The sequence below is a fragment of the Melozone crissalis genome, unplaced genomic scaffold, assembly GCF_028551555.1.
Source record: "Melozone crissalis strain CALT ecotype California unplaced genomic scaffold, PUWL_Pcris_2 ptg000074l_1, whole genome shotgun sequence".
In the NCBI taxonomy this organism is placed as follows: domain Eukaryota; kingdom Metazoa; phylum Chordata; class Aves; order Passeriformes; family Passerellidae; genus Melozone; species Melozone crissalis.
The window spans coordinates 1,816,011-1,843,110 of NW_026535851.1; the positions used below are offsets into that span (position 1 = coordinate 1,816,011).

Here is a 27,100-nt window from a genome sequence, read left to right on the forward strand (position 1 = left end):
GATTTCTGAATATGAGATTGTGAAGGCAGTGGACTTGGACGGGGGAACTAATTTTACAGGGGATTATGTAAATCCTTTAAGGGATTATGGCTGCTTTGAGAATTCAGTGGGACCTCCATACCCCCTGGCACCCTGAGAATTCAGGTCAAGTAGAAAGGATGAATGGAGGAATAAAGAAACACCCTCTGAAGCTGGTGACAGAAACTCAAGATGCCATGTGTATGGCTTTTGCCATTAGCTTTGGCAAGAATAAGAGTCAAATCCGATGAAATATTCAGTTATTCCCCTTTGAACTGTTTGGGATTCTTACCCTGTTTATTTTCAATGTGGTGGGGAAGTGAAGATGTCTATTTAAATCAGCATGTGGCCAATATACTGTGTCTTGTGAAATCTCTGACAGGAAGCCCAGTTGGCACAGATGCTGCTTTTGGACTTTGTTGTTCATAACATCCAGCCAGGACTGCAGGAACAGCAGTTAGGACAGCTGAACACAGGTGGACCCATCACACTCGGGTCAAGGTCTCTAAAGCCCCAGAGATCTGGACTTCTCAACTAGAAGATAAGGATGGAAGACCTCAGCGATTAGTAGCCATAGACAAAGACCTCTAGTGATTAATGGACTAATATGAACTGTCATTTGTGGGACTCACATTCTCTGAACCTGAGAGAAGCAGTGAGAGAAGCAGAGAAAAGAATGATCAAAACAAAAAAATTCTTATCTCATTTGCTGCTTCTGTGTTGTGCCAAAGTAGAATGAAATATGGAGATTGTTTACCCAAAGTGATGGTGTTTTGTTTCCTTGGCCTATCAGGGCCAAGCGCATGTCAAGACTGTTGGTCAGCAGACAGGCACAAGATTCAGTGGAGTTGAGTGCTTGTGCAGTTTCAGTTTAGATGTAGTGTAATATAGTGTAATATAGTATAGAATAATATAGTATAATAAAGTAATTAATTAGCCTTCTGATATCAATGGAGTCAGATGCATCATTCTTCCCAGAGGAGGGGTGGCTGATTTTACAACAGGCGTTATCTACTTTATTCTCTGTATTTACTTGACACACCTTGCACAAGGACTAGGCGTAGAAAAGTCGGGAAGGGCTGTTTAAAATGTTCCAGATTGTTAAAAAGGGTTAAGCTAATAATAACTAGGCTTTGTAAAAACAAATTGATAAATAAGAAGAGGAGGGATTGAGAGGGAAGATGTGGGCTAATGCCTTTACAAACAATTTGATGGATGTTAATGTCTTTGAAATGGGTCTTAATGTTTCTACTGACTTTGGGCAGCAGATTTGTAACTGGGCTGTCCTGGGGTGACTTTATGATGCTTGGATCCCCATTTGTCTATTTAGCCCAGAAATAAGTTTTTCACCTTTAAGACTTGTTCTAAACACAAAGAAAGGGAAGAGAAGAAGCGTGGAGTTTGTTTACAGAAACTGTACTCACTCCTCCACATTCCTGCTCCTGGACTGTGTTGTCTGTGGATGGACAGACAGTGGGAGAGCTCTCCTTTGCTTTTAGTTAGTTTTAGCTAGCTGAGGCAAAGAAGTTCCCTGGACTGTGTTTTTATTTCTTTTTCTTGGAACTGTTTAAACCTGCTCTAGACCGAACACCCAGAAGAGCACTGGCAGCTCACACCTGTGGCCCACCAGACCAGGCCTGGGTCATGGCATTTCCAGCACCAGAGGGACTGATAACAGACTGAGCGAACTGAACTAGAGCCCATGAAAAGGACTTTCTGAATTTATCATCTCTTCATATTGTCAAGAGGTTTTATTGTTTAATATTGTTCATTTTTTGTGCTGGTGAATGCTTTGCCTGTTAAATAAACAGCTTTTTCCACTTTTCTCCAAGAAAATCTTTTCCCGAACCAGTTGGGGGAGGGGCCACTTGAATCTGCTTTCTAGGGGAACCCCTTCTGAGGTTTTTTCCCAAATTTGCCCTAAACCAGGACACGGGCCCAGACAGTTTGGCTCCTTAAATAGACAAGGGTCTGCACAAGCCTGAACCTCTGGACTTTGGGGGGAAAAGACAGATTCAAGGGGGGATAGGTAGTAGGTGGTTCAGGAAGGCTGTACCTTCCGAGTACCTCAGCCAATGGGGAAAGGAAGAGGGCAACATGCAGTCGGGAGTTTAGGATAAAAGGGAGGCTTGCACCCTCTGAAACCTTGTGAGAGAGAACTTCGTGGGTGTGTGCCCCAATAGACTCTCTCCATTTACTCTGGCGTTTGTGGATTTTCCTGGCAGCAAGATGGTCAGATTATATTTTCAAGGGGTTTTGCTTGGAGGGATTTTAAAAAGTAACTGTTTAGAACAGAAGGTGACATGTATTTCTTAACGTCTTTTCCCCAGCACTTCAGACGTGAACTTGACTCAAGGTGACTGCCAAGCTAGGAGCCATAAGGCTCACCCGTTCCTCAAACGAAAAGCCCGTCAGCAAGAAAAAACGCGAGTCACCGAGTCACGATGCCAGAAAGGGGAACCGGCACTTTTCTCAACAGCGCCTCGACGTGCTGCGGTTTCAGTATGCAAAGTCGACGTAGCTACACCATTTCTGAGCGTTTCCTCTCCTTCCCTCGGGCATGGCTGCAGGCAGGGAGGTTCTAAATGAGATCGAGGAACCGCTGCTGCGTGCAAAATAAAACAACTAGTTACAGATTTATTTTTAAGGGTTCCTTTTAGATATTAAGCGCCCTCCTCTCTCTCGGTCCCCTCTCACAGCCCCCAGGTGGAGTGCAGGCCTTCCCTCTGCGGGTCTGCAGTCCCGATGGGGCCGGGCTCCAGGTAGGGTCCTGCCGTCGGTCCCATAGGGCTCCCTCTATTGGAATGATGCGGCTGACTAGCCCTTTGGAAGCCAGTTGTGGGATTTTTTTGTGGTATTTTTTTTTTGGGGGGGGGAGGGGGTTGTTTGGGTGGTTTTTTTGGGTTTTTGGGTTTTTTTGTTTTTTGGGGGGGTTTTTTGGGTTTTGGGTTTTTTTGTTTGTTTTTTTGGGTTGTTTTTTTTTTTTTTTTTTTTTTTTGCGGCTGTCCTAGCCAGGGCGGGGGAGGTAGGAACAAGTTAGAAAGGTACGCGTCCCCTTTAAACACCTCCCTCTACTCCTTCCCACGTGGTGCAGGGCTGGGGCGGGGATTCTGCGATGAATCTTTCTGTCGTGGTGTAGAGGAGTCGTATGGGAAGTGAGACGTGAGTATTTATGTTCTTTTGCGTATTTTGTTAGAGCTGTTGCCGTGTTCTCTTTCCTCCACCCCCAACTGTTGGGCGCTCGGCATCTCCTGGCCTGGTGTGGGAGAAGCACGCTGGGTAACCGTGTGGTGAGGCTTTCCCTTTTCCTCGAGTGCCCACCATGCTCTGTGGGAGAAATGCCCTGTTGTGGAGCGGGAGTAGTAGCCACTGCCATGTTGGGGGGGGGCAAAGAGGATTTGAGTGAGGGAGAAAATGGTGGTGGCGAACCGCCTAGCTCTTCACCTCGCACCGGGATCAGGCCCTGCCCGCTGACGACCCCCGACTTTTTTTTTTTTTTTTTTTTTTTAATGTGTGTGTCGTGTTCTTTCCTTCACCGCCGGTAACCTGCATCCTTCTTGCTGCCACCCTGCCCTGGGAGGACCTGAGTGTTCTTACCCGCGCCCCCCTGCCGGGCCCTCGCTCCTTTCCTTTGGGGGGCAATACAAGCCGTAGAAAAGAGGAAGAGGAGAGGAAAATGGCGGCAGGCAGGCATCAGCTTATCTGGTGTTCCTAGTTCGTACTCGCTTGTCTTTCTCATGTTACTTTCCCTTGTCTTCACTTGTCCCGTCTCATTCCACCCTTCCTCTCCTCGGTGCTTCGGTGTCCTCACGCTCTGCTTGCTAGTTTCTCAAGAGAGGACACCAACCCCACCCTATTTATTTTTCCTTTAGTTTCCGCCTCCGTCTTCCTCCATATTGTTACTCTCCCTTCCTGATGCGGACTCTGGAGTTGTCCTCTGCAGGTGTCCCGCCCTCCGCGTATCAGACTTTTCTTGTTCGACTTCCCTATTTCATGTTACTGCTGAGTTTATTTTTGCATTGCCCCGTTCCAGCTCTCCTCTGCCTGCCTCCGTCCTGTAGTGTGGTGTCTTTCCAAACCAGGACATGTGGTTTATGTGTGCTTCCCATACCCTGTTTTATTTTCAGTGCTACAGCTTCTATCGTTGTGTTCCAAATTATTCTGACAATTTACTCTAGAACCACATTTGATCCGTTATTATTATTCAGACTGGTTTTTCTTTTGCACATAGTTTATTTCATTGCCAGTTTAAAAACTGCTATTTCTTTTTCTTTCCTGAGGTATGCTTCTTTAAAACTTTATTAGCCTTTCCAAGCTAGTTTATTTTGTGTAGTTTCTCCCTGTGATGCTTCTTTTTATTCTGAAGCACAAACTAGCTATTTATTTGTTAGAGTTTTTAGTAACAGGCAAGATGTTGTTCAACTGCTGTATCTAATCATGTTTGCATACTAGAGAGATGTAGAAGTACACCTGGCAGCATGCATTCAAGGAAAGTTGAGTGTCCACTTGTTCAGTAAATGAATATATTCTAGTGACTGATGTTGTAAAGTTGCAATGGAAATATTAATTGCAGTACTGTAGTTCTCTGTAACTGAGATATTTTCAGACTTTTGTATTACTGATGGGAAATTAAGCTTAATCTGTGACAACTATGCAGCTGTTACTCCCGATTTCAACTAGGCAAAATGCTAATATAAGAATATATGTAGTGTTGGGGGCTTAATTGTTTATATTTATGAATATTTTGTTGAGAATTCATCTGGACACCGGTTTTGTATTGCTTTTTTTTCATTATAGTATCTACCATACTTGGGAGAACATAAAACAGGTGAAAAAATGTCCTTTTGTAAGCAGTTCAGAACTAAAATACTGCATATAAGGCAGTCACAGCAAAAAGGGGAAGAGCTATAAGAGGGAAGGGTGCTTGTGATTACATCTACAATGTGTATTAAAGGTTATATGAAAAGGTAGGAAAGTCTTCAGGAGGGTTTTGAATAAGTTGAGCCTTTACAAACCGGTTTGGAGGTGGCTTTCTATCCATAATGGGATGTATTCCTTGTATAGTGTTCTCATGTTATCTTTCTCTTCCTAGAATGCCGAAGTCAAAAGAACTTGTGTCTTCAAGCTCATCTGCCAGTGATTCAGATAGTGAAGTTGACAAAAAGGTGAACATTATATGCAGTTTATAACTACTGTATTAACTGTTATATTTCAGGCAGGGGTTAAGGAATTAGTTGAGTGTTATGTCACAAAATGACATATGATTTATCTGACGCTTAAACCCCAAACACCCCCTCCCAACCCCAAACCAAACCCCAAAAAAACCACCCCCCAAGCTTATGGTTTGGGTGGATGCTTTTTGCTTTGCAGTACACTTTATTCTTAAGGTGCATTTTGCTTCATGTTTTTCTGTATGGTATATTTAGCCACAAGCTTCCTGGAGTTCTTTGCTGTTTTGTGGCAAGTGATAGACAGCTTCTGTATAAGCTGCCTCTGGTGGCAAGAATTTGAACTAATTTTGAGGACACTGCCCCACCTTCATTTTGATATCTGGATTACTTGCAAGTCCAAAACCAAAATGTCCACTTGCCTTGTTATCCATGTGCCACTTGCTTATCTCGCTCACATTCTTTTTTATGTTTCAGAGTCTTATCTTTACTGTAAGACTATCTGCTAGTTTCTCACTAAAAAACAGAGCCAACCAGAATGTTTCTGAGTTGATAATTTTAACATTACCTGTTTTAAATGCATAAATGTAATGTTTTCATTTAGTTTAATAATTATTTAATTTATAAATTTGTATAGATGTGTCAGTCATTGCAAACAAATTGAATACAACAGTCAATTTATCTTTTTAATAAATGCTAGGTGGTAATGCAGACATTGGGTCTTTTAGTGCGCTTTGCAAAGAGACAATCTGATTTACTGAACTGGTTCAAATATGAAAATGTGACTTGCTTGCACATAGCAAATTAGATATTTTGTGAAATCTTAATATAAGAGAAAATGACCAGGTGATTTTTTTTTTTTTTTTTCTGGAAATGTATTCCTAATAAGACATAGTGTAACAATCAACTTCAGTGGGCAGTAAGGTGATTGGTTTTGGTTTTGTTTTTTTTCTATGACAACATCCGGTATTTTTTTGAGCTGTTTGTCTTTAAAAGAGATTATTTACAATATGATTCTAGCAGGTGAGAATAATTTTTGGTATCTTTGCATTATTCTTCCTTTACAGTGGGCATGATTACTATATCACCATTAGTGGAAATGTAGCATGCTCTAGCATCGGCTAACAAAGTAATCTGATTTGCAAGTGATATTGCCTCAATGTTTTAAAAAAATGTTTAATTTATCATGCTATGAACAGAGATTTGACTTCAATTAACAAAGTTCTCTTGGATTTGATTTTTCAAATCCTTTTTTTTATTATCTTATCTATTTTTTTTTTACCAGAGTTGTTAGCTGTTCCCCATTTTTCATTGTACTTTCTGGAAAATGAAACTTCTATCATACTTTAAAATTTTAATTAAAACTGACAGTATTACTGCACAAAGAAAGTAGGCTTTTTGAAATGTATTTTCACAGAATCACTCAGTTGGAAGAGACCTTCAAGATTATAGAGTCTAACCCATGCCCTAATGCCTCAACTAAACCATGGCACTGAGTGCCACGTTGAGTCTTTTTTTAAACACATCCAGGGATGGTGACTCCACCACCTCCCCGGGCAGACCATTGCAATACTTATCACCCTTTCCGTAAAAATCTTTCTCCTAATATCCAACCTCTATTTCCCTTGGCACAGCTTAAGACTGAGTTTTGAATTTTGATCTAATTAAATTTCTCTTTAAAGCCAAATTATTATGGTAAGCTTCACTGAGAACAAAAATAGGCTAATTTGAAGTTTTTTTTTTTTGGCTCCAGTCTAAATGTACAGTATTGTATTCCTGCCCTCACAGGAGGAAGGTGTTAATACATATTGCATAATAGTTTGTGACCTCTAACATAATTTTTTTTTATAACTTATAAAATGAGTTGTGATTTATGAGTTTTTTTTTATTCTTGCTCCAAGGCAAAGCGGAAAAAGCAAGTAGCTCCAGAAAAGCCTGTTAAGAAACAAAAGAGTGGTGAAAGTTCAAAAGGTGCAGCTTCTTCTAAGCAAAGCAGTAACAGAGATGAGAATATGTTTCAGGTAAAATTGATGACTCTCTTAGAGCCTGGTTAAGGTAACCATTTACATAATAATCTGTATAAATTTTATGAGGCTATGTGGATATCATGATAGCATTGTGCTTGGTCTCCTGAAATCTTGGCTGAAGGGGATTACGATGCTAGCATGCAAGATGAGATGCTGAGAAAAAGCACTGATTGGTTTCAATAGAGTAAAAGAATCAGAGTTGTGGTAATTGATTCTAACTCTCATGTCTTTGCATGTGGTAATTCTCTGTGTAGTCATTTTGTCTGTAAATATTAGATCAGGACAGTCTTGGAAACCCAAAATATGGACTCTTAATTCTTATTTAGCTAGGTCAAGGGAATTTGGCTACTGTCTTCTAAGACAGTATCTTGGAATAAGCTTTGCTCATTCTTTTATGATGCAGGTTTTTCTCACTGAAAATCCAAAAATATTTCAATTTTTGACATTGTCAAAATAGGATGAATGTACATTTTTTCAGTAGCCACAAACATTTGTGAGTTCAGGGTATTGCATGTCCCATGGTTAGCTGAAGAAGCAATGTATCCTGAAAGCTGTGCAAGAATATGCATAGCTCAGAATTCCTTTTTTTAGGGGTGTGGATCAAGACTTATTAAACGCCTGACTAGCTGGTTTGAAAAGGGGAGCATGGGATGAGAAAGGGACTTAAATTCTTAGACTTTGATTCTTAAGTTTGTGAAAAGTTATGTGAGAGGTGCCTAATAAGATGGTTCCAGCACTGAATAAGGTAAAATAAATGGGTTTGGGCTGTACCTGTGCAAAGTAATATGTGGGGGGAAACTAGTGAAAGCCTGTGTCAATTTTCACTTTCCTGTGTATATATAGTTGGAGGGAGAGCTTCAATTTAAGACCCTGGGCATAACTGCTTGGACTTGTACATTTAAGGAAGAATATAATACTTTTAGTTCTGCTGGGGCATGCTTTGATCCATATAGGAAAAATGATAGTATCTTCTGCATCTAATGAGAGGAACTGCATTTAGAACTCAAATATAAAGCCTATATGTTTGGGATTTTTTTGTAATAGGTTCAGAAATTGCAGCCTTGGGGAAAAGTTAATTTTAATGCCCTCCTTATGAAAAAAAAAAAAAAAAAGGAGAAAAAAACCAAAAAACAAAGCAACATAGCAAACCACCATAACCGAACCAACTAATGCAAAAAAACTTTCAAATAAAAGCAAAACTATTTGTGTGCTCTGATTTCTTTCAACCTTTTTTGACTCAAGGTAATAAGTTACTAAAAACAGACAGTAGAGGACATATATTACTCTAAGAGCAGGATTCTTCCAGTGTTGACTACAATACAGAAAAAAATTTCACTATCACCCTGACTTAAACCATCAATGTTCCTAAGTTTCTGCCTGCTTTTAGTTTCTCAACAACAAAAGTTTTTTTAGATTGTTTGTTGTGTTATGTGCGTTCTTTTTTCATGCAACATCAGCTTATGTGTGTTAACCAAGATGTACCTGTTTCAGTGTAGAAATAGCACTGTAGGTCTGAGAATGCTCCCCTTCTCTCCTTTCTACCCAAGAGAGCATGCTCAAGATCTAGTTGCATGTTAATTTTGGAGGTATTATTTTGTTTTTTCTAGGAATATTAACAATACTAGAATCTCTCCTTTCTGCTTCCCCATGGTAATAAAAATGATCTGTGTGCAAGTGATTTTGCAGCATAACTTACAAGTATGTCTTCAGTTGATGGAAATGAGGCTGTAAAGCATTCATATGATAGTCAGAAATTCTGTGACATCCATATTGTGTGTGGGAATGATAGCAACTGACATGAAACTTAGTGGTTTGCTGTTCTACACCTTTGGGCTGTGTTCTTAAAGTATACAACTTCCTTTAATATTGAACTCGTTGTGACTGCTGTATTTAGAAGATTGAGCATTTTCATAAAGATCTACACTTTATTTTTGTTTGAAACTAATGTTGGTATAATGGTATTCTTGAAACTAATTATGAAGAATAAAATAATTGTAAGAAGAAGGGAATTAAGTATAAGAGACCAAGTATGTTTTATTTATTTGCATCATGGTCTTTTAAGTTTTATAGGTAGCCTAGTATACTCTGGAATTTATTAAAGGATTTGAGTACAGTTGGGTTGTGGAACTTTACTCCCATTTGTGATGTATTACTAGAGGCCCTAAGGACAAGCATTATTCATGTTACATTGGATTCCTGTCTGTGGCTTCAAGCCAATGTGAGTTGTTCATCATGTACCTTGGTTAGTTTGACAAATCCCGTCATCTACCTATGCCTGATTTGGATTAGGTTTGTTAATGCTGATGGGTTAAAGTGTTAATTATCCAGAGTGGAACCACATTACATGATTGGGCATTTCACAGGAATTGTTTCCTGAAAAGGAGTTTGCCTGTTGCATATGGGCCTCACTCCCCCCTCCCCCCCTTTATTTAAGTTTGGGTAAAATTTGCTTTTTTCACTCGTGAGAAATAAGTTCTTCAGTTTCCTGGTGTAATGTCTTTACCTATCATAGGCTCCTGAAAGTAGATAAGTAAGTAGGTAATATATGCTTGTGATGCCCTTGAATGTGTATTACAGGGACCTGTTGAAGGTCTCCATGGTGAGAGAAAGACAAGAATCTTGTTTCTTGATCAGAAGGCTGGATTTATTGATATATGATATATAATACATTATAACTATACTAAATAGAATAAAGAGAGAAGTTGCAGAGGCTGCTCAAAGCTGAGCTAAGAATAGAAATAAAAATCTACAACAAAGTTGTGTCCAGGGACTCTGTCCCCAGCTTGCTCCTGTGATTGGCCTTTAATTATAAACATGGGAACATGAGCCAATCACAGGTGCATCCCATTGCATTCCACAGCAGCTGATAACAATTGTTTACATTCTCTTTCTGGGGGCCCTTGCTTCCCAGAAAACGAACAAGTCCCAAAGAAAGGATTTCTGTGAAAAAATGTCTGCGACAAATGTGATTGGTTGTGTGTCATTATTTAGCGATAGTATTCTCCAATTTAGTCCTTGCACTAAAAAAAACCCGCCCATGTGACACTCCTTCTTCCCTTCCTGTCCAATTGGAGGCACAAAAGGCAAAGATCATGGGTTGACATAAGAACAATTTACTGGAAACAGCAATGAGCTAAGAAAATGAACAGTAACAACAATTATGTTAATAACAAAAGTGTACAAAAGAAATTATTTACATGGAAAGCCCCCAGCAAGAAACAATACCAGATAGCTCTCCTGCCATGTTTTCTTGACCGGAAGAAGCCCCCTTTCCTGGGAAGCGACAGTCCCTTTCCCCTGCTTCTAGCAATGATGAGAAGTGATATGGAATAACCTCCCTGTCTTGGCCATGCCATCTCATGGCTACTTCAAAAATTAACTCTATCCTGACTGGAACCAGGACATTGTGAAATGCATCAGTGATCACATAAGTTTCAGAATTAATTTGTTAAACCAATTTGCTGTATTACAGATCTCTGCTGTGTGCAGGACTCTATTCTAGAAGTTTATATTAGCTTATTGAGGTTCTTCTAATGCTATACATATGGTAAGGGAAAACAAATTTTTTTTTGCTGTTTTTTCTCCAACAATATACATACAGTTTAATCAAGGGAAAGAGGAAGAAAAATGGTGAAGAAGATGGTTGCTGAAACTCATACAGGAAGTCAATTGCATAGCTGTGAAACGAACCTAGACACAGTTCAGTGCATTTTACTGTCAACAATGGAAACCTGGAAATAATGCTTTTAATATTTTGTGTTTAATTTAATAGAATAATATGTCAAAGGAGCTGTAATATTTAATAGAAAGCTGACATGTTTTAACCCCAGCCAGCAACCAAGCACCGCACATCCAAACAAGGAATTAATTCACTGTTTCCCATGGGCAGGCAGGTGTTCAGCCATCTCCAGGGGAGCAAGGCCCCCATCATGTGCAACAGTGACTTGGGAAGTCAAACTACATCACTCCAAACATCCCCCTGTTCCTCCTCCTTCCCCCTATTTTATATATTGAGCATGATGTCACATGGTCTGGAATATCCCTTTGGTCGGTTAGGGTAACCTGTCCTGGCTGTGTCATCTCCCAACCTCCCATGCACCCCCAGCCTCCTTGCCATTGTGGCTGTATGAGTACCAGAAAAGGCCTTGGCTCTGTGCAAGCCAAACTTTCTGGGAAGAAAATAAATAAGCCAGCCAAAACCAGCAGAAAAGCATATGATTTTGTTTTTGAAGGTTGAACTGCAGCAGCTACCCTGCTAATAATTAATGCAGCCCTTGGAATATTAATGTGTTGTTACAGAGATACAAAGGTGTCTTAGAGGAGTGAAATTATTTTAGGTCTATCAACTGCTGCGTGGAAAAAGAATTTATCAGAAATGGCTCAATGCCAGAATTGCAGGTAACTGAATGTCAGGAAACATTACTTTGCTTAGCCAAAATCTAGGTTTGAATTTTTTTAAACAGTACTTTGAAAACCTATATAAAGCTTTTCAGCAGTGGCAACAATTTTGTATTGAGTTTACCTAAACATTTGAAATTTCATGTGAGTATTCAGCTGAAATCTAGACAGTGGTGTAAAATCTAACAATTTTAACATTTTCATATGGAACTGTTTACATTTAAGGTAGACTTACTGACTGAATAAATGTTGTGTACTTTGTATTATTGCCCCTCACCTTACTGTAGTTGAATTAAGACATGTAGCCTTATCTTTAATAGTCAAATTCTGCATCATTTTACTGTATTTGCAGCTCTAATCTGCTATTTTGTATCAGATTTTTTGTTTAAATCTGGAGTTACTTGGCAGTAGACTAATAGTCTTTGATAGATCTGGGGGGGGAAAAAAGGTGTTCAGGAGTACTACTGCTTGAAGCTGGTCTATAGATGACCTTAAAAGTCACTGAAACATTAGAAGGAAAACCAATAAATGTTGTTCATGTAGACTGTTTAGGATATCCTTTTCCAGCAGTACTGATGGACTTGGACATGCTACTAAGTTTGGTCTAAAAGAACTCGGCTACTGTGACATAATACCTTATTTTTGAATGTTAAATTTGTAGTGCTGTGAAAGTATTTAATAAATAAATCACAAAATACTACCTTATAAACTTTTTTATTTTAAAGGATGCTTTGAAGTAGGAAAACAACTGCTTCAGGCTTATGGTATTTAAAGAGGTCCTAATTATTTTAAAATAAATTTTAGAGTTAAAATAGCATGATCTGCATAAGAAGAAAAATTAGTTTAAGCAAGCACAAAGCCTATTTATGTATATTTTGTGAAATAACAACTTTTATGACTTTGTTTTGCTGGTAGGTAGGGTCAGCACCAGACACCGACGCCAACTTAAGGAGTAGTGTAATTTTCTGTAATGCAATACTGCAAAGAATTACAAAAGAATAAGCTAAGCAATGCACCTAATCATTACTACAGACGATTGCCTATAGTGATTAAGAAAGATACATCACCAGTTGCCCTAATACTTTACCCCTGCACCCAGATATCCTTTAATCATCAGCTGGGGGAAGCTGTCACAGCGAAGGACTGGAGAACCACTCCCAGTAACTGGGGAATTCTGTGGTACATCCACCTTGCAGGCAAAGAGGCTTCTGATTTTGCTGTGAGAGGAGCCCAGCTTTTATAATATACAAGCTACTATTACTTCTAATGTGGGAACATCTGTTTTTATTCTCCTGTTGGGTTTCTCCCTAAGCCTGGCTAGGGCTCAAGGAGGAACCAAGGGAGTTGTCTTTGATCCTACACCCCAGACAAGACCAGATGTGGCATTGACCAGTTTCTAAATACAGAAAGATAAATACATGTTTTGCCAAAGAGTGGATACATATATCATATTGCTAATAATACGTCATTTATAAATGGATACATATACATTTGGTTGGAAGGTTCATCTAGAGGTCAAATTTAGTTCAGGGCCTGTTGTTTGGGCCTTAGTACTTCAGATTTAAACATCTGTGAATGATTTTAGTTGACTGGAGAGTTGCTCATGCTTTCTGGTTAGACTTTATGCTAGTAAGATATGTTTTGTCTCCTGTTTAACTATGTCAAAGTGCAAGATGTGTAAATTAAATAAGGTGAAAACTAAAACTAATGTTTTATCAGGAAGGAATATTCCTTTTTAAAAATTGTTTATGTGTGTTTTCTTCACTAGGTGGGTCCAGGAGGTACATAGAAAATACTAAGAATTTTTTACATGAGTTGTTTGACTGTGCTTTTATTATTATCAAATTTCTCATTCTCAAATTCACATTATATTTTGAATTTATGTGAACAAATAGTTTTTTAAATCAGTCTTTTTCAAATTTGATAAAGCCTAAATAATGTAACATATAGTATGCCTGTTGTCTCTTTTCCCTTTGCCCTTTCTTTGGAGAATTAAAAAAAAGCCCTCATAATTCAGTTAAGCCACTGCATGAAAATCTGATATTTCAAAGTCATTTCATACCATTGCTGTGTTGGTAAGCTAAAGTATTTGAATAGGGGTCTTTTTGGGAACATTTGGTACAGTCTTTTAACCACAGTTCCAAGAAAGTGTCTCAATGAACCAGCAGAAGCAGGCATGGGGCAGTTGGTGGCTTACTTCTGTTTCCATCTGTATTTACTATGTTTTAAAAAATAAAAAAAGAAAAAAAAAAAGAGAGGGGGGGGAACAAGTTAAAAATTGGGCCCATCTCATGTGAATATCTAATTTGATTTCTGTACCTATGGAATGGACTAAAACTTAGATTTGGCGGTAGAGCGTAGAGCGCCTTCTTCCCCGTTTGTTTACAACAGCTACTAAAAAAGATGGTTATAACAGACCCAAAAATTTATTTCAGAAAACAGTAAATTAGTGGGTTTTATAAGATGTAAGCTTGTTAAGAAGACAAGTATTTTCTTGTTCTAGGAGAGAGCCACTTTGAGCATTGCATGCTGAATATTCAACAGGTTTTAAGTCATTAATGTATTTATATTGACATTACTTATTTCCCTACTGATTGCTCTGGATTAAGCTCTTGATCTAGTTGTTTTACTGGTGTCTAAAATAAGCTGAAGTGTGCAATGTCGCATGTACGTGTCTGATACTGCTGGGAAAAGTGAATGCTGTAATACATAAAATACCTAAAAAATATCCTTATGTGTGTTTTGACAGATTGGCAAAATGAGGTACGTCAGTGTTCGTGACTTTAAAGGAAAAGTCTTAATTGATATTAGGGAATATTGGATGGATCAAGAAGGTGAAATGAAGCCTGGCAGAAAAGGTATTGTTTTGCTTCATGTTATTTTGTACTAAAACATTGTCTGCAGTTTGCTGGAGATCTTTGTGTATCAGATTTCTATACTTTGTTACTACATGGTATTTTTAGAGTAATATTTTTACTTATTAATGATTCACATTTTAACATATAATTAGTTTTATCAGTTGACTGTAAACAAAAGCAAAGTGGTTTCATTGGCCTGAGTCTGTTTTCCCAAATAATTCCCCCATAATTTATGGAAAACAAGGCATCAAATACAAACAGATTTGGTATGGGAGTTACATACATAGCCATACATTTTCCCTTTAATTACCTTCACTTCTTCCTTTTATTACAATTAGATTTCCATATTGGTTTTTGAGTGCTAGGGAGTGGTAATAGTCTCTCCAAAATGTTACTTATAGTTTGTTATTCACAATGCTTTAAGAAACATGAGGGGAAAAAACCCCCAGAATTATGGTTCTTTAAAAGTGTGTAGAAGTTTAGTCCACAGAGGTATGGCTTTTAGAAGTCAACGGGAATACAGTTGATTTCCTTGTTTCTTTTGTACTGCCTTCTGTCAAGGCCAGCACCTAATTTCTGTGTTTAGCCTAACACTTGTAAATGCATTTTTTATACTGCACTAATTTTCTTTGCAAGGAGATAAGCTAAGGTCTGAAGTGTTCCAAGTGAGTAATTTCTTTGTAACCGAGGTGGTTGTTACACTTGAGGTATGTTAAGCATTATTAATCTTGACATACACTGTGTATGAAACCAGCCTTGACAGTAACTGTGCACGATTCTGCACTACAATTTTTTTTTTCCCTAAGTATTTCTTTTTAATGCATTTCAGGTATTTCTTTAAATCCAGAACAGTGGAACCAGCTGAAGGAACAGATTTCTGATATTGATGATGCAGTGAAAAAACTGTAAATACAGAGCTATACAGAAACCTTTTATTATTTCAGTTGCTTTAAGTGGTCTTTTTACATTGGCATTTGTTTTCTAAAATATTGTTTTCCAAGCTATTGTATATTTATTTGGATTACTAAATGATTTGTAAAATGAATACTTTATGTGCATTAAAAGTGTATTCTGAATGAGGCTATTTGTGTATACATTACTAAAAGGAAATGTGTTGCTTTCACCTCATAGTATAAAATAAAAAAATCAAATAATATGTAAAGCATAGATGTTTATGGCCTTTTGATTGAAGATGATGGTAAGGTTGCCTAATAGCTTTAATTATGGCTTTAGTTTAATTGACCATTAATGTGATATTTTTTTCCTGAGATTTCCCTAAGTGTCTCCATTTTAATGTTTTTTCCTTTTATTTCATACTCTTTAGTATTGCCCTGGCAGCTTTTAGCTTTTAGACTTGATACAAACAGTGAATACCTGGTAAAACTAATTTTTGTAGATAATTTTAAATACTGTATTTGCTAATTTACTGTATTTATTCAAATGTAAACAGTCCTGAGTATATAGACTATTTTGCATTACTTGCATGAAGTGTTATGCTAAACAATAACATTTGAAAACAAGCCACACACTATTTCTTCCCATTTTTCTATAGCTTGATTGACTTAGAAAATACAGTTAGCTTTTTTTCTTAGACCCTAGATTTTGAATGTGATCGTGACAGGACCTTTCATCCCCTGACACAGCAAAAGGCTTCTCTACTTTCCCCATGGCTAAGCTAGGCCAGAATGGTTTGTCTTGTGATGAATTATCTCAGCTGAAAACACCCTTAGTCAGCAATAAACATCCTTCCTTGAATGGTGGGAAAGGATAAGCCGCAAATAAGTGACTGACAGACAAGCACTTTTTACAACTATACAAGACCACTATGATTTTCATGAAATCAGAAATCTCTTATACATTTTCTGAGTGTGTAAAGAATTCTCGACGTGGAGATGTTCACATTGAGATACTTCCCTGGGACTGAGAGTAATTAGGAGATTCTTTGCACACCACCATGATTTGTTGGTAAGTGACATTGGCTCCTAATCAATTCTCCTAATCTCTTCTACTATTTCTTCACTAGCTGTAACATAGATTCCTTTACTATTCTGCACTATATTTTATCTACTAGTAGTTCTTTTTGTGTTATCCTGTGTAGTAAGTAGTCTGTTTAAAGTCTTATGTCTGTTTTCCTTGGCCTGTTCAATAAACAATTCATGTTGTAATAGGCCTGATTAGTCATTATTACGAATTTGCGAGCAAGAGTGGGTTTTGGCGTGCTGGCCGTCTCAATAAAGCTGCTGTCTACTGCCAGAAACCTGGAAATGCACTTGTCTAACCTTTCCCCTCTCATTCATAACAGTGATGCATAAACTTTTACAGTAATGGACCTATACCTCAGAGTAAGATAGTATTTAAAAGCTGTAAATGACAGTATTGTATAAACAATGGTGTTTAAACTAGGCTATAACACAGATTAAACAATCAAAGGGAGTTAAGATTGCTTTAGCCAAGACAGCTGGCTATCATGTTTCTGCCCTACCCACACTGCCTACCCAAACCATTTAACTTGGCTTGCCTTGTGTGGCTTACATGCGCACAACTGTTTTATATTTTGTACAGAAAGTACTTGGTGCTTACAATGGAACACTGGTACACAGTGGATCATTACTGTAGTGAACTTGGCTTGTCTACCAGTGTGCTATTCTGGTAAGAGAGTCTTCTGCCCACTGGAAGTTCTATTAGACTAGATGCTGCTCCAGATGAAGGGCTTCTTGGTAGGTGTCACAAACTATGAAATGAAGAAGGAAGACTATGATGTTCGAGTAGAACTTGGAGTGATAAGGGGCATTCCAGTGCAGAAGTTAAAGGTGACAGATCAAAGTTAGCTGACAATAATACCTACAGTGAAGAAATGTGTTAGCAGAATTGGATAAGAGTTTTTCTGACTTAATTCAGTTAATCAAAGGAAGATCATAGAATCATACAATAGTTTAGGTCAGAAGGTGCCTTTAAAGGTCATCCAGTCCAGCCCCCCTGCAATGGGCAGAGACATCTTCAACTAGATCTTCACAATCCAATCTGACCTTGAATGTTTCCAGGGATGGGGCGTTTACCACCTTTCTGGGCAAAACTATTACAGTGTCTTGCCACTCTAATTGTAAGAAAATTCTTCCTTATAGCTAGTCAGAATCTCCCCTCTTTTAAAACCATTGCCCCATATCCTATCACAACAGGCCCTACTAAAAATCTATCCCCATCTTTCTAATAGTCTCCCTTTAAGTACTGAAAAGCTGCAATAAGTTCTCCCTGAAGTCTTCTCTTCCCCAGGCTGAACAGCCCCAACTCTCTCAGCTTTTCCTCATAAGAGAAGTATTCCATCCCTATGATCATCTTTGTAGCTCTCCTTTAGACCTGTGTGTTTGGATTTGAAACAGCTTAATGAAAATTGACATTTCAGGACTATGTAGTAAATATAACAATTTCTTGGCTCAGCTGTAATTTTCCAATTTGATGTTAAATTTATTGTATTTTTTCAAGTGTGTGCATAATCAGGATTTACTATTTGTTTATTTTTTGAATATTTTAATATAATTGTTTATATTGCAAACATGCATGGAAGTCCTATTCTCCTAAGTGTCATACACAGACTCTTCCTGTACTGCAGGGTTTATAATTCAATAGAAATGGATACGGAAGGATAAGGAAATATGACTAAATCAAATATATATAATTTAATAATATATAATTTAATTTTAACTGTTATGTCAGATGCTTCTACCCACTTTTTAACTTACCCATTGTTGACATATTTAAAATAAAGTTAAGCTATGTTTTAGTATGGCTCAGTAAATTGGAGTTTTAAAAACTGCTCAAGGGTGAATAAAAGCGTGAAGAGATGTTTTGTGGTAGTAGCTGTATTTTTGGGGCACAGCATTCTTTTGGAGTGACTCTTATTGGCATGTCACGGTATTTGGATGAAATAGAAAAAGTATGAAATATCTGCTAAAATTTTCAGATGAGTGTATAAAAGAAATTGCTTCAGATCACTATCAACAGATTCTAGGTGTAGTTTTTATTTGTGGTAGGTGTGTATGTATGATTTTTATTTTCCTTTAAGTCTGAAATTTTGCAACCAGATTTAACCCATTTTTACTTCAAAAGTTTCATATGGCCACTCTAAACTGCATGATTATTATAATAGAGGGAACATTGTCCTCAACTACTGTGGTAGTAGGTCATTGGATGACAGTTGCGTACAATAAAATTGTGTTCAAGAATGCGGAGAAGTAAATAAATTAATTTTGGGGGAGTAAGTGGAAAAGTTTTCATAATAGTGATTAGTTGTTTTGTAGAAACTGATGGTAGAGATGTTCAAAGAAATTAGTATTTGTTAATCAAGATGTCTTAAGTTGCAAATGCAAGATGTGGCTGGGAATGTGTATTCTATTGCCATCTGTTAGAACCAGGTGGAGGAGTTATCTTCTGTTAATGGGGCAGTTTTCTTCATCTCTTCCACAACCAATCCTCCTTCTGGGGAGATATTTTCTGTTAATAGGCCATTGAGTCTCACTGCATGACTGATAAAATGCTATCATCCCATTGGGAGATGCTCCACCCAGGGGGAGAAGCTAAGCATTCCTGCCTGGATATAATCTGAGATTTAAAGCACCACAGTCAACCTTTTCCCACTGGATTCCCAGAGGAAGACCAAGCCCATTTACACTGTCACTGGACCTTCAGAGGAAAACTACATCCTTTCTACAAGATCAGTGTTTCAACAGAACTACATCTATCACTCCAAGAGGACTGCAGCTACCATTTAATTGGACTGCTACCAACACCCTGACCAACAGGGTGTCAGGTTGTATTCTGACCCTGTCAGTGTTGTTTTGTATTACTTCATTTTTATTTTTATTTTTTCCCTAATAAAAACCTGTTATTCCAACTCCCATATCTTTGTCTGAGAGCCTTTTAATGTCAAAATTATAAAAATTTGGAGGGAAGGGGTTTACATTTTCCATTTCAAGAGAAGCTCCTGCTTTCCTTAGCAGACACCTGTCTTTTCAAGCCAAGACACGAGAACTATTAGTTCCTCTTATAACACTCTTGCTTAATTTGTGATTATAATTGAGAAAACTTGTCACAATTTGATTTTTCTTAGCTTGTATGCTTAAAAAGTTTACCATCTGACAGTTATATTTCTACCTCTAATAATAATAAAATATCATTTTACCTGAGCCAGTCTTAAAGTCTGCATGATTGTCACTGGAAATATGCACCCTCCAACTAATTTTATTAATGTTCAAATAAAAAAATCATTAAATGGCATCTGTGCAATAGCAATTAGAATGCTTGGAAATAAATTAAGACTTTTGTTCACATAGTGTTATTTTTAACAAGAATTTAGCTGCACTACAACTTATTTTTTTAATAGCTGTTTTCACAACAATTTGTTTCTTGCAACTGTTGTAGTTTAGAAATTTGAAAACTTAATCATCTAATACTTGGTCCATGTTTGTGGGTGGGTGGTTGCTTTTGTTAGCCGAGTTTTTCATTATGATAGAAGAACAAATGTCCTGTGAAGATAGAAGCAGTAGATATAAACACACTTTGAACACCAAACAGTAGGAAAGCACCTGATAAAGTGCTATTGTGAAGAAAATGGCTGGTTAGCTTTTGAGTGGTGTTTCTTTTTGGTCTGATAATAAATGCAACCATAGATTAGATAGATAAAATGGGTGAGAAGCTGTTTTCTATCATTGGTCATAGATTAATGTGGGCTTCTTGAGGAAGGATATTTGTTTTTCACATGCTTGCTATGACTGATCTGTAGGGAGGGGGATTAACTGTAACCTTGAATTAAACAGACTTCTTCAAGTAATTGTGATTAGTTAAGCAATTTAGAGTCACAGAATCAGAAATTAGCTTGACTCAAAGGGAAGACATACAGTTTGGGGTTGATGGAGAGTCGTCATATCCTAGCTATTTCCTATTTACCCCCATTCACGTATTGGTAGGATTCATCTTTGACTAGCTCTGGTGGCTACATATGGAAGAGCAATCTAAAAAGCAATGTTTTTCATGTTGTGAATCAAGGTTATTCTCCCCTGCTCTCAACTTCACAGTGTTATGCAAAAATGTGAAGACTGGTGAAGAACTGAAATAAATGTTTCTTGGCTCAGTGATGATTTATCAGGGAAGATTAAATTGTTTTGTCTTGTGAGCAAAGGGACATTAGTCATGGAGATAACTTAAAGGCTGAGGACTTGCTGACAGCTGTTTCCCTGGTATGGTGTTTCATTGAACAAAAATGTTATGATTTTTGTAAAGTATATTTAATTTGGTTTTCAATGTACTTCTTGCTTTCATAGAATCTATATGCTCATCATTGATGGGATGATGGGATGGTGAATTAAAAATGCGGGTGTTAGAATGGTAGCTGCTGCTGCTGCCTAATTCTTGTTCCCAACAAACCTCTCCTGTCAAAAAGCAAGTTGAGTTAACATTCAGGCAACGCAGTCAAACCTCCACTCAACACTTACTGCAACTGGCTCAGCGATAGAGGCAAGAAAGGCTCTTTTGCAAGGATTTATTCCAGCAGAGTAACACAGTAGCTGAAGGGAAACCCGTCTAGAAAGAGGAGGAACCACGTGGAGCAGGCAGCTTAAGAAGGGGAAGGAGTACGGGGCGGAGCTAAGGACTGGGCAGAGGGGACTGGCCTCCAGGGGAAGGGGGATGGCCACCAGGGATGCCAAGCCAGTCAGGGGACAGGGGAAGGAGAAACCAGAGGAAGTTGTGACACAAAAGTCCATGGGGGAGTCTGTTTTTCCCCCTGGGAGGGCTAACTCTATGGTAAGTAGTTACTGATGTTTCCAGGCCTGGGGACTTGGGGATTGACCAAGAGAGTTCATGGGATACTACAACTCCTTTTTTTTTATTTACTAAGAAGACTTCCCCAATAGACTTCTGCATATGCTTAACTAGACAGGGAAACATGACTAAGAGGATAAAAACAATTATTACAATAAAAAAAATTCCTTTGACAAAAGATGCAACCCATCCTGTCAAACCCCACTGTCCAGAGTTCATTGATCCAATCTGGGTATTTTTCCACCTTTAAGTCCTTTATTTGCTCCCTCAGCTTGTGAATGCTTGTATAGATGGATTCTGAGTGTGAGGAGATGTTGAGGCAGCACATCCCTTCAAAGTCTTGGCAGCCATGTCCATGGGCAAGCAGTAGGAAGTCTATGGCAGCTCTGTTTTGCAATGTTGCATGTCTGGTAGCCTCAGTGTCACTAAGCAGGTCGCTGAGTGCAGTGGAGGTAGTGTTTGCCTGCTTACTAAGCCAACACTCCAGGTGAGAAATTTCACTGAGAACCTTAGCTGTGGCCACCCAAGGTAAGAAAAGTGAGACCGCGACTCTCTTTGCTTTGTTCCAGTTATAAACTTGGCTATCACAGTTTTCATCAAATTCAGAATAGGATCTCTTTTGGCGTGCCAATTTGTTGCAGACATCTTTTTATGAAAATCCTTTTCTTAGGATTTTTCTTCCTGAGAAGCTGAGAGGCTCCAGGAACAAAATGTAAACAATGGTTATCTGCTGCTGTGGAATGCAACAGATGCATCGGTGATTGGCCCATCTTGGATGTTTATAATTAATGGCCAATCCCAGCCCAGTTAGCTTGGACTCTCTGTCCGAGACACAAACCTTTATTATTCATTCCTTTCTGTTCTTAGGTTAGCTAGCCTTCTGAGAGGAAACTTTTCCTTCTATTCTTTCTAGTGTAGTTTTAATGTAATATATATACCATAAAATAATAAATCAAGCTTTCTGAACATGGAGTCAACATTCTTGTCTCTTTCCTCACCTGAAAACCCCTGTGAACACCATCACACCAATTTGCTTTTTTGTTTCCAATTATGTACTAATGTAATGTTTGGAATGAGGGTAGAAAGCCTGCCAAGGCTACAGGAACCCCCTTGAAGACGTGAAGGGATCCCAGCCCACACTCACTCACCACAGATAAAAAACATTCCCTGAGGCAGCACTTTGGGGAGGAGTGAGAACACAGAGAGTATGTGACTGCTGTAATTACACCAATTTAGGTTATTATAGGCTTTGTTAATTGCTGATATGTCTTTTCTATATGTGTTTTTTGCTGGGTCAATTTCGGGCCAATGTTGACTCAGCTGTCTGAAGTAAAATTTGACACAATATGTTGCTTTGGAGGACCCCAGCAAGTCCAATTCTTGGGGTTCCTCTATACCATCTGACAGAATCTTTGTCCACTCATCCCAAGTGTCTACTGGATTGGGCCTCTTGCCGGTGGTGCAGAGGAGATCTGAACAGGTGACAGGCCAGTCATCTGCTACCAAGGGAATCCCTACCGGACACGTGGACAACGGGTTGCCCACGCTGCCCATGGACAGGCAGATATTGTCTTGCTGTAAAGTATTGGCTAGTGTGACCCAGATGTTCTGACTGGGCTAAGGGACCATCCACAGACAAACTGATGGAAAGGTGAGGAGCATCCAAAATCCAGTCTGGAACAGTTGGAGGTTCCCTGCCACTGGAGACATAACAGGACACTTGGGAGTGATTAGTTGATCTGTGACTTTGAGAAAATAGATGTGTGTAACTTCAACAGCCCCTCCTACCTTCCCCTCTTATCCCCTCAGTTTTTACTGAGTAGAAAAGGGGTAGGAAAACAGGGGGGGATGACAGTTTAGCAAACTGAAGAGAGGTGAAGTCAACAAAAAAAGGGGGGGGGTAACAGTGCAAACAAGTGAATAAAATTCAACACCGAGTCTTTTGTCTTCAGGAGCAGCGGAGGGTCTTCTTCTGTGAGGGACCTTTGTGTTTACAGTCTTTTTCCTTCACCTCTTCCACGCTGCCTGAGTTTGGTCTCTTTCTTGTCTCTGAGGTTCCAGGGAAGTGTCTCTGGGAGCTGCACTTGGCGATTTGATGAATGGCTTGACATTCTTGCCAGGGATCCACCTGGGGCCAGACTCTGTGGACACTCAAGCATAGCCTCTGCCTCATGTTACTAATGGAAATGAACCCATTATTTGCTTAGATTCTGGGTTTTTGATCAGCACAGGGGGTTTCTCAGTAAGTTGAGCTCTGCTAGTGTTGGAGAAGTGTCTGATAATGGCGGGGGGGGGGGGGGGGTTAGCTCTGTGAATGAATTATTAAGAAAGTTGATAACATAGAGAGCTTTACATATTCTTTCTACATTTGATAGTGTTTCAACTCCCCCACACTACTGGTCCAGGACTGTCTTGAGTGTACGGTGAGCCCTCTCTACAATGGATTGCCCTGTTGGTGAGTGGGGAATGCCAGTGGTGTGTTTCACTCCCCATTGATTTAGGAACTGTTTGAAATTTTTGGAGATGTAAGCAGGACCATTATCTGTTTTGATGGCTTGAGGGATGCTTAGTGTGGAAAACGCTAAAAGAAAGTGTTTGGCAGCATCTTTGGCCTTTTCTCCAGAGTGAGCAGATGTGAATACAGCCCCAGAGAAAGTATCTATAGACATGTGAATGTATTTTTGTCTCCCAAAAGGTGCATAGTGTGTGACATCTGTTTGCCAGAGCTGTAAACTTTTGAGGCCTCAAGGGTTAACCCCAGCTCCCATAGAGGGCAATGCAAACTCTTGGCAATTGGGGCAGGAGCCCACGATTGCTCTTGCTTGTTCCCTTGAGATTTTAAACATCCGGACAAGGGCTGGCACATTTTGGTGGAAAAACTGATGGCTTAGCTTGGCCTGATTGAAAATGTCTGGTAGGGTGGTCTGCACTGCCATGGCTAGGAGATCTGCTCTCCGGTAGCCTTCAGCAACTGGTCCTGGGAGGTCAGTGTGTGACCTCACGTGCATAACGTGATATGGTTGCTCTCAGTGGGAGAGGAGGTATGCTAACTTTGAAAAGCAATCTATATAGATCTGGATTTGGGACTTCCTTTAACAAAGAATGTTCTGCTCTTTCAGCTATCCCAGCAACATAGGCTGAATCAGTAACCAGATTGAAGGGCTGTTTGAACTTTTCAAAGGCTCTGACAACACCTGCTAATTCTGTGATTTGTGGGGATCCCTGAACAATTTGGACATCAGTCTCCCACTCCTGAGTATCAGGATTTTTCCATGTCATAACCGACTTGTGGGATTTTCCAGAGCCATCAGTAAAAACAGTTAGTGCCTTTAAAGGAGTTCTACTTTTTAATTATTTTGGGACCAAAGTGAAACACTTGCTAAATAGTTTATGTTTCTGCAAATGGATAGAGATTTGGCCTGGATAGCTGTCAAGAGTAAACTGGAGGTGTTCATTGGTCTGGAGCAGAGCTTCCAGCTCACCTGATTTCACTGGGAGACTGACACCCTGCTAAGGTTTTGAGGCACGATCTGACTTTTATGATGAGCTGAGCCATCAGCTCCTGGGGTGTAGTGATAGTCTTATGTGATTGATGTGATTGGAATATCCACTCTATAAATAACAGCTGATCTTTCAGAGTGGGGTCCCACTGGAAAATGAGACCATGAAACTTTGGTGCCTTACCCCAAATGGCAAATTGGAAGGGCAGAGTGGGATCAGTGCGGCAGGCTTGTCTCATGGACAGTGCTTCTGATACCTTTTGGATTGCTACCTGGGCTTCTGGCGTGATTGTGGTGAATCGAGGTCATTGCAGCCTCGCAGGAGGTTGAAGAGGGGTGCGAGGTCCTTGGTTGTGATCCCCAGCAGTGAACGAACTCAGTTGATGGTCCCACATAGCTGATGTAGGTCCCTCAGAATTCTTGGGTTGTCCTTGATGGTGAGCTGCTGGGGTGCAATGGTCCTTTTGCTGATCCAGAGTCCTAGGTAGGTCCACGGGCAGGTCCATTGAATCTTCTCGGTGGCAATTTCAAATCCTGCTCCTTCGATGGCCTGAATAGTCTTTTTGAGAACAGTCTGTAGATAATAGTCAGTCTCAGTGCAAATTAGAATATCATCCATGTAATGAAAAATTATTGCATCAGGGAACTTTTCCTGAATGGGTGAGAGCACGTGGGCAGCAAACATTTGACAAATAGCAGGGGAATTTTTCATGCCTTGAGGAAGAGTTGTCCACTGATACCTTTTGAGAGAGGCTTGTCTGTTAATTGATGGTACAGGAAATGTGAACCTTGGGGCATCTCTGGGATGGAGCAGGATGTTAAAAAAGCAATCTCTGATATCAATGACTGCTAATTTCCAATCTCAGGGGAACATTGAGGGTGAGGGTAGGCTGGGCTGCAGAGGGCCTATGTCCTCAATGACCTCATTGATCTTTCTGAGGTCTCCGTTCTCAGCCTGTTGTCTCTGCCTGGTTAGGCTTAGGATGGCCTTGAGGCAGCCCGCGCTCCAAAGGACGAGTGCACTCTTCAGATTTTTCGGTCTTCAATATTGTTTATTAATTCTTATCTACAGAGTTGTCTCCCGGCCCGACAGAGGTCCGCACAGCAAGACAGCCATGGGCACACTGACCTCCCTCTGGGCGGTCGTCTATTTTTATACTAAAAACTACGTAAAGGATATTTACCTTTACCTTCCAATATCTTTTATTGACAAGTGCAGATTTAGTGTGAACCAATCCCAAAGTGCCACCATCACCATCAAAGATGGATGACAAGAAGGAGAAGAAGAAGGACAGGACACGCCCTAATTCCTCCATCTTGTCTCCTAAAACCCCCCTGTACCAAGATTCCAAAACCTGTGTTTTCATCCTGTGAATAATCAATTCCTTCACCACTTATCCCCAAGTGATTCTCTTGTCCTCATACAGGTGGCACATCACGTGCAGGGTCAAAATCCAACCACCAAGCACTTCTGGCAACATTCCAGGATTTCCGAGCCCCCCAAGGGTTGTCTCGGCAACTCTGGACATCAGGAGTGATGTGCTGAGTTCCCACATCTCCCCCTTCTGTTTGCACTAAAAGCACTTCTTTCACTACCTGACTCATGACATGCCTTATACATAAAAAGATGCACGGGATAACAAGCATGAGGACTAAGAGCACTATCAAGACATATAATGCTATCTTTAAAATTCCTCTCCATAGGGGAGAAAGATCAAAAAATCCTGCCAGGTCATCAATCCAAGATCCTGTGATCTCGCCAAGTTTGTTTATGCTATCTTTTATTTTCTGAATACTTTCATGAATTGACTTTGAATGGTCTGAGAGATTCATGCAGCACATCCCCTCAAATTCTTCACACCCATGTCCATGAGCGAGCAACAGATAATCGATCGCCGCTCTGTTTTGAGGAGTCGCCTGTCTCACACTACTGATGTCTTTCAACATGTCACTCAGAGCGACAGACACGGACTGAGCATGTTTGCTCAACCAGCCACCCATGTGGTCCAGTTGAGTCAAGACCACCCCCGATGCTGTTTGAGGTGAGAAGATTGCTGTAGCAATTCTCCTTGCCTTGTCCCAAGTATATACTTCGTCGCTGCAATCTGCCCCATAATGTTGTAACGATCTTTTTTCTTTGTGTTTTTTCTCTCTTAGCAATTTCAAATCTGGCGACAACATTGAAATTTTCCCAATGCTGCATGGACCTCCCCTGGCATGAGCAGGAATGCAGTGCCAAATTCTGTCCCCGCAAATTAAAAACAATTCCCCCGGCAATTGCACTGGAACTTGGATTGATCCTTTGTCAGTTTTCTTTA

At 39.6% G+C, this 27,100-nt stretch overlaps 1 protein-coding gene across 1 annotated transcript; it reads left to right on the forward strand.

The window, feature by feature from the left end:
• Window positions 1-5,111: 5,111 nt before the first annotated feature.
• Window positions 5,112-15,378, forward strand: LOC128946107 (activated RNA polymerase II transcriptional coactivator p15). Its single transcript, XM_054290012.1, has 4 exons — window positions 5,112-5,183; window positions 7,088-7,207; window positions 14,361-14,469; window positions 15,299-15,378. The coding sequence occupies exons 1-4, from the start codon at window positions 5,112-5,114 to the stop codon at window positions 15,376-15,378; spliced, it is 381 nt and encodes a 126-aa protein (XP_054145987.1).
• The last annotated feature ends 11,722 nt before the right edge of the window (window positions 15,379-27,100 follow it).

Bases quoted from the DNA above. Each gene is read 5' to 3' on its own strand.
- LOC128946107 (XM_054290012.1), top strand. From the start codon at position 5,112: ATGCCGAAGTCAAAAGAACTTGTGTCTTCAAGCTCATCTGCCAGTGAT. The intron at 7,208-14,360 runs GTAAAATTGATG...GTGTTTTGACAG, and splicing joins GAGATGAGAATATGTTTCAG to ATTGGCAAAATGAGGTACGT. The intron at 14,470-15,298 runs GTATTGTTTTGC...AATGCATTTCAG, and splicing joins AATGAAGCCTGGCAGAAAAG to GTATTTCTTTAAATCCAGAA.